This window comes from Pteronotus mesoamericanus, unplaced genomic scaffold, assembly GCF_021234165.1.
Source record: "Pteronotus mesoamericanus isolate MK-2021 breed Mesoamerican mustached bat unplaced genomic scaffold, CSHL_Meso_final contig_20, whole genome shotgun sequence".
In the NCBI taxonomy this organism is placed as follows: Eukaryota; Metazoa; Chordata; class Mammalia; order Chiroptera; family Mormoopidae; genus Pteronotus; species Pteronotus mesoamericanus.
In genome coordinates, this window is record NW_026555085.1 from 80,938,413 (window position 1) to 80,946,088 (window position 7,676).

General features: G+C 43.8%; 1 protein-coding gene across 1 annotated transcript; it reads right to left on the reverse strand.

The window, feature by feature from the left end:
• Nucleotides 1–2,220: 2,220 nt before the first annotated feature.
• Nucleotides 2,221–5,450, reverse strand: CCN2 (cellular communication network factor 2). Its single transcript, XM_054569977.1, has 5 exons — nucleotides 5,166–5,450; nucleotides 4,827–5,046; nucleotides 4,299–4,550; nucleotides 3,949–4,160; nucleotides 2,221–3,569 (listed from the first exon to the last, which is right to left on the reverse strand). Exons 1-5 carry the CDS (start codon nucleotides 5,226–5,228, stop codon nucleotides 3,249–3,251), a joined length of 1,068 nt encoding a protein of 355 aa, XP_054425952.1. The 5' UTR covers nucleotides 5,229–5,450; the 3' UTR covers nucleotides 2,221–3,248.
• Between the last annotated feature and the right edge of the window lie 2,226 nt (nucleotides 5,451–7,676).

The window sequence follows — 7,676 nt, forward strand, 5'->3', positions numbered from 1 at the left end:
GAGTGCATCATCACCAAACCATTACTCTGTTAAAGAGACTTATTTAAGAAAAAGATCAAAACTACAAACAATAAAATGGCAATAAATACATATCTATCAAAAATTGAATCTAAAAAACAAACTAAGCCAACAAGAAGAATAGAGACAGAATCATAGATACAGAGGACAGCGTTTTGATGGCTGCCAGATGGGAAAGGGGTGCAGGGGAATGGGTGAAAAGGTGAGGGGATTAAGAAGTACAAATAGGTAGTTCCAGAATAGCCAGAGAGGTGAAATACAGTATAGGAAATGGAGTAGCCAAAGAACTTACAAGCATGACCCATGGACACGAACAATGGCGGGGGTATTGCCTGAGGAAGTGGGGTGTGGTGCTTGGAGGGGGACCAACGGGTAAAATTGGGACAACTATAATAGCATAATCAATAAAATGTAATTTAAAAAAAAATGACAGTTTTCCTCCTGAGATTTCCTCAGTTTTGTCTGGATGTTCTCCCCCAATGTCTTTCTTATCTCTGACCTACTCAGTTTTGATTCTGCTCCCGAGTGTGGAGTCCTTTCTTGTGAAAGAACCTTGGTCTGTACGTTTCACTGGAGAGGGCAAAACCCCTACCAGTTTCACTAGCTGGTCTCCTCTATTTCACTGTTGGCTACTTTTGAGTGTTCCCGTTCTCAGGAGCATTGGATACCCTCCTGCATCCATTTGCTTTTTTTCTACACATATGCTGACATAGTAAAGGTCTTGTGGGGATAGATTTTTATCCCACTCATACTTCAGGGTGTAAGGGATGCCTTGCCACCTAATTTTAAAATAAATATTGCTCATGAAATTTTGATTTTGCAATCTAGTTACTGTTTTGTTTTTTTTTATGTGGGAATTTGAAAATTCAAAGCCTACGCTTCTGTTTCTACTTCTATCTTGCCAGAATTCTCAAATTACTTTGACAACAGTCAGGTTCATTTACCATGACCCTTTATCTTTGCATCTAGAAGTCAAAAAGGACTCCTTTTTGACAGAAAGGAAAAGTGAACAAACACAATGTACTCTATGTGTGTGTCTTTGCATGTGCATGCATGCATGTGTGGATTTATTTGGGGAAGAGAGAAGTAGCTGCTAACAGCATTGTTATATACATATGCAGATCTGTCCTAAAAGTCAAGTATTTTGACCAGAAATATTTTTCACATTTTGAACATGGGAAGTTTTTCTTTTCGTTTGTGGCATGAGCACTGTCCATGGAACTAGTCTTCGTTTTCAGATGTATTTTTCTCTCGAAATGACATTAGGACTACAACATTGCTAATTACCCTGTGATGGGTTATTCTATCTGCAACTATTTTTTCCCCTAGAATCTATAGTTATTCTGATCTGGAAAGAAGTGGGCTTCTAGAAATGTGCTTGAAGTATTTCTGTTTGCCACTTTTTTTAGTTCACCTTTCATCAGAGGCCTGGATAAGCCCAGCATTATTTCCAAATCATGCTTCTTGAACAATTTCATTTTGCCACTTACAAACCACTCTCTTGGTAAGCTATGGCTCTTGAGATCTGAAAAAGCCAAAAACTTAGGGAAATGGAGGAGTTGCTTTTAAGACAAATTTCCGTTAACATTAATGAATCAAAGATTTGCCTATCCCCCCTTTTCTACTTATGCCGCCATCTATTTGTGACCGGTTATCATGGCAACTGGAAATAGAGTTATACAAAATAAGATTTATTAAATTGCTCCATTTTAATGCAGATTTAATTTTATATTTTTCAGATTTAACAGTAAGATAAAGTTCAGAAACAGATCTACAGTAGAGCATACAAATTCAAAAATTAAACATTTTCTGTATGCAAGGCACATAGTGGTTTGTGATGGAGGGGTTGGAAGTTAAATGTCTACAACATCCAGAGGCATTAAATGTAAATAGGACCAAGACTAATACAATAGGGGCTGGTGGAGAATGAAGTAATCCAGACACAATTAATTTGTTTATAAAGTACTGTGAAGCTAAAAAAACATTCCTGTGTGCTCAATATAGTGTATATTCCTGCAAATTTATGACACTTGATTCACTGTGAAATAAATTACTGTAAAAATTATATTGATGTGATTAATCAATTTATTAGTATGTAAGATATTTAGAAATTTATAGGTGAATAGTTTTAAGGTAAACAAAAGCTTCCCATTTATATACAAGAAAACCCAGAAATGTTTTGAGAATAAATCAATAACCAAGTTCTTTATAGAAAAAATATATACTTTATTTTTGACTAGAAAGGTGCAAACATGTAACTTTTGGTCACACTCTCAACAAATAAACTGTCCAAAAACAGTCATAGTCAAAGTAGAAACAAATGCTCCCATGTGGAAAAACTGATCAACTATATAGAGCCACTCATTTTAATAAAAGCCATTTCTTCATTAAAAGTGAAGTTATCACATTTCCAACCAACAAATCAGACTTCCAAGGGCATTGCTGGCTCACTTTCAGCAAATGATCTGTTTTGGTGGACTGTCACTCTAACTGAGCAGAATTTCCATTTAAATATCCATTTCATGCTTTGAATGATCAGACAAGCTTTATGTCTTACCTACGGTGTTCAGAATTGAGGCTAACATTTGAAATATCAAAGCATTAAAAACATAAACAAAAAGGCACAAACAACTTTAAATTAACTTAGATAACTGTACAAATATATATATATACACACACACACACAATATTTACAGTATCAATAGAAAAATCTGGCTTGTTACAGGCAAATTAGCTTGCCACAAGCTGTCCAGTCTAATAGACAGGATTCTGATTCCTGAATACTGTCATTCGAATCAGAATGTCAGAGCTGAGTCTGCTGTTCTAACTTAAAGAACTTGACTCAGTCTCATGCTGGCAGAACACATCAGAGCTGTCAGCTACAGGCAGGTCAGTGAGCATGCTAAAACTTTCCTTCTCAATGACACTGCAAATAGCAGGCACATTACTACCGTAAGATTTCAAGCCCTTCCACTGCGCCTAAAGCCACACCTTAGTATACATTCTGGTGCTATGTGCTAATGTAGTCCCACTGTCAAGTCTTGCTTTCTTCAAACCAGTGTCTGGGGTTGATACACTATTTGTTTGAATGTCACATGGCACAATATTTTGACTTTGGAGGGAATTTTTCTTTTCCCCAGTTAGAAAAACTGATTTAAATAACTTGTGCTACTGAAATCATGTTTGCAGGAAAATGAGATGTGAATCAGTTCAAGTTACAGCCCAATGAGTTAATGTCTCTCGCTCTCTCTGGCTTTATGCATGTCTCCATGCATCTTCCTGTAGTAGGGTGACTCAAAGATGTCATTGTCTCCAGGACAGTTGTAATGGCAGGCACAGGTCTTGATGAACATCATGTTCCTCTTCATGACCTCACCATCGGAACACTTGAACTCCACGGGAAGGGTGGTGGTTCTGTGAGGGGTGCAGCATCGGCCATCGGTACATACTCCGCAGAACTTGGGCCTGTATGCCTTCACGCTTGTGCAGCCAGAAAGCTCAAACTTGACAGGCTTGGAGATTTTGGGGGTACGGATGCACTTTTTGCCCTTCTATGGAAGACAAGGGAGAAGAGAAAAATCAATGACTCTACAAGGGGAGTAGCTTTCTCCAGTCTCTGTGTGTTCTAGGCTTATGTTGTTTGACTTCTGTTTATATTTTGAGAAGAGGAAGTTTGAGTCTCATTTGCCAATTTTCCAAAAAAAGGCATAGCCTCTCTTGGGATGTCTTGAATTAACTAACACTGTGGAGGATTACGTAGTGGAAAACTGGTGGCTTTTATTACGTAACATCTGATTCCAGCAAAACAGCACCATGGGTAGATATTTTTGGCGATAATAGGCCTATAATGACAAGGGTAGTAGGAGACCTAACTTTGGTCCTATCTACCACCATTCCATGAAAATTAGTTAATAGGAGCAGAACATGTACCTTAATGTTCTCTTCCAGGTCAGCTTCGCAAGGCCTGACCATGCAGAGGCGACTCTGCTTCTCGAGCCTGCAGAAGGCGTTGTCGTTGGTAACGCGGGTGGAGATGCCCATCCCACAGGTCTTGGAACAGGCACTCCACTCTGTGGTCTGGACCAGGCAGTTGGCTCGAATCATAGTTGGGTCTGGGCCCAACGTGTCTTCCAGTCGGTAAGCTGGGAAAGCAGAGCACACAAACACAAGGTAAGATGCCAGGATAAGACATATCCCCCTTCCCTTGGCAAACTTAGCACCGGGAGGGTGGGGAGGGGGGAGGGAATTGAAATACTGACTTAGAGGAAGATTCAACTCACCAGCAAGGGCAGGGCCAACCATGGTGTGGTCCTTGGGCGCATCGCACACCCACTCCTCACAGCATTTCCCAGGCAGCTTGACCCTCCGCGGGAAGGGGCAGTCAGGGCTGGGCAGGCGAACATCCATGCTGCACAGGGGCACGCAGCCCACAGCCCCGTCCAGGCAAGTGCACTGGTATTTGCAGCTGCTCTGGAAAGACTCTCCACTCCGGTACACCGTCCCTCCGAAGATGCAGGGGGCACCATCTTTGGCTGAGGGAGTGGATGGGAAAAAAGTGAGGTGCAGGGGTCAGGCATTGGTCTCTGGTACTCTAACAGTAGCTACCGAGCATTAGAGATGCGAGTTGGGTGCAGGCTCCAGGGGGCGGGCTGGGAACAGCAGGGGGAAGGGACTCAACTCGGCTTATTTTCTTGTGGGAAGGTGGGAGTGAGGGAGGAGGTGGCCGGTCACTAAGTGTCCCCGGCACCTCGGCTGGTGGTGGCGGTAGAGAGGGGCAAAGGGGCCCCGGCGGGGGTTGTAGGTCTTACCGGTGCACACGCCAATCTTGCGGTTGGCCGGGGAACCAAAGTCGCAGAAGAGGTCTCTGTGCGGGTCGCAGGGGTCGCGCTCAGTGCACAGTTCGCCCAGCTGCTTGGCGCACACGCGGCAGCAGCCGCAGCCGTCCAGCACCAGGCTGACGCCGGCAGGGCAGCGCGGCGCTGGGGCCGCGCACTGGCACTGGCCGCTGCAGTCCAGGCCGGAGGCGGGCTGCGGGGAGGAGAGAGCGGTCAGCAGGGCGCACGCCCTTCGCGCCGCCGGGCCCTCCCCTTCTCTGCTGAGTCCCTCTCCGCCGCCGCCGGCCGTCGCGGGGGTCTCCATGCGCTTACCCGGTAGAAGACAGCGATCAGGATCAGGAAGGCGAAGCAGACGCGACCCAGGTTGGCAGACATGGTCGGAGCGCTGCGGACCGAGCGTCTGAGTATTCGGCAGGGTGGGCGCGGCGCGGTCGACGGGGCGCTGGAACGCGGGCTCGGGTTGGAGGTGGAGGCCTGGACGCGCCGGGCTGTCGTTTCTGGAGCTGTCGGCCGGGGCGGCTGCCGTCGGGCTGGAGGCGGTCGGTCGCCTGTGGTTGCAGTTGCACTGGCTGCCTCCTCTCAGCGGGGAAGAGTTGTTGTGTGAGGTTGGGGCGGGCGGCCGAGGCTTTTATACGCTCAGGGCGGCCCCGGCTCGCCAATGAGCTGAATGGAGTCCCACACAAACAGGGACATTCCTCGCATTCCTCCCCACCTTCCTGCCTCATCAACTCACACCGGATTGATCCTGACCCCTTGACACTCAGCATTCCTCCCGTCTGAAAAAGCTGGCACACTCCAGCTCACTTAAAAAAAAAAAAAAAAAGAAAAAAAAAGAAAGAAAGAAAAGAAAAAGAAAGAAATAAAAAAGAGAGAGGAAAAAAGCTCGGTATTTCCAGCACCAAATAGGATTTTTCCTTTTTGCCTCTTCGCACCACTCCTGACTTAAATCATTTAAAAACACATCGGCAGTTATTACTTTTTATACCACTCACTTCTCTTTCTAATAGTTGTGCCTGTTCTACACACTGACAAATCCTTCTTAGGATGTAGGTAGTTAAAGAAGCCAACAAGTGGGATTCCTAAAAAAAAATTCTAACGGTTTTCCTATTTAATTATTTTTGTAATGATTTTAATTTTAGAGGCTGTCTGCCTTTGAAACTCTTCAGAGAGCAGAAGAGTTAGTTGCTTCTAAGCTGAAATCCCCAAGAAGCCTGCCTACCTGCAAACCCATACTGAATTCCATAATGGAGATGTAGGAATTTGACCTTTACTGTCTTGGGATAGCAGTTAGGATGCCCATAGCCAGACCAGAAAGAGAACAAAGCCAGAGGTCTGAGTGTGTTTGCAGTTTTCTGGGGGAGATTTCCAGCACTCTTGCTTTGTTTTCTCTTAACACATGTAAAAGTTTTATTGTTGGGGTATAGGAAGGGAAAGGAGATGAGTGGGCATCAATATTTCCAGAAAAATGGTCTTATTGTTATGTCAGAGCAGATGATTATGTGTTGGATAGGTAGAGGCTCTGAATGTTGGGATGCGAACGCAGGGATGGGAAGAAAGGGGGATCAGTCAAGAGGGGCCAGAAAGAAGCTTGGCGTTCTTGGAGTGTTGAAAACAGCATTGTGGGTCTTTCAGGAATGAGTGATTTTCCTTACACTCAAACACTTAAACCTATTATCTTCAAGTATGGATTATACTTGGTTTGTCTTGCAGTAAAATATCTGTTTATATAACAAGAGCAGTGTTCTCCATTTTATCTGGTTATGAATTAAGAGTGTCAGCGAATAAGGTATTTTAGTGACTCTATACATGTCTGTGAATAATGACTGTGACTTCCTGTTACCCAGAGGGATGTGCAGGCTAATGGGATGAGATCAGGTCAAGGAAAGAACAGGCTTTATTCCCTCTGCTTGTGTATAGATGTCAAATATGGCCAATAATGTCTAATCCTGTGTCTATCTATTTCTTCATATTGTTTGTTAGCTTCACTGAGGACTTAGTTAATGAACTGTGCTTTCATTTAGACTCTATATTTTAGTTGTTTTTTCATTAATAGTTCCAATTACCATTTCATGTAGAGAGTGATTCCAGACAGTGGCAGTTTTTCCTATTATAATGCCCCATCATTTGACAGTGGTGTTACCTGCGGGTTGTCGATGCTTCATTTTACTGGTTAAGATAACCATATCTGTCTCTGATGTGAAGACAAGCTCTCAGAAAGACCACTGTAGATTTTCAAGCTGAAAACAGCCTGTTTAAGCTGGGGCTATTTTTTAAAGTTTCAATTCATTCTGTTGAAAAATAGCCAAGAAAAAAAATAGCCACTCCAGCTTCAGTGCAGGCCACATCATCTGTACACAATTACCTTGTTAAGCAATCTGCATGTTGTACAGTGTAGTTGCATGTCAACAGTGTGAATGGCCAGCAAAGGGGGGGGGTCTCTGAAGCGCAGGAAGAATTTTCATCATTGTTATTTAATGTTCTTTCCAAGCATTCCTCAAAGAGAAGAGACCTACAGGTTCCTATTTAAAGAAGGAACATTCCAAGTTATGTTAATAGCCACATGTGTATAAAAGGCAACTTGGCCCCCAACTGTTTCTTCCCTTGTGGATGATTTTAAAAGTCCAAAATATGTGGGAAGCCACAGTGAAATCTTTCAAGACCTAAACCCCCAATTACATCTACCACTAATAGTTGGAAAGGTGTGGTAAAGGGGGAAGGAGAGGGATGTGAAGTCCTAACCTCACCTAAGGTGGGATGTGGGCTCAGTGGTGAGCTGTCTCAGCTTGTAGGGTGAGGTAGATGGGAGAAAGGTTGGGGATTTTT

Excerpts from the sequence above, each read along its gene's own strand:
- CCN2 (XM_054569977.1), bottom strand. The coding sequence starts at position 5,228 with ATGTCTGCCAACCTGGGTCGCGTCTGCTTCGCCTTCCTGATCCTGATC. Across the intron at positions 4,161-4,298 it reads GGTTGGCCCTGCCCTTGCTG|CTTACCGACTGGAAGACACG; the intron begins GTGAGTTGAATC and ends CTGCTTTCCCAG. Across the intron at positions 3,570-3,948 it reads ACCTGGAAGAGAACATTAAG|AAGGGCAAAAAGTGCATCCG; the intron begins GTACATGTTCTG and ends TGTCTTCCATAG.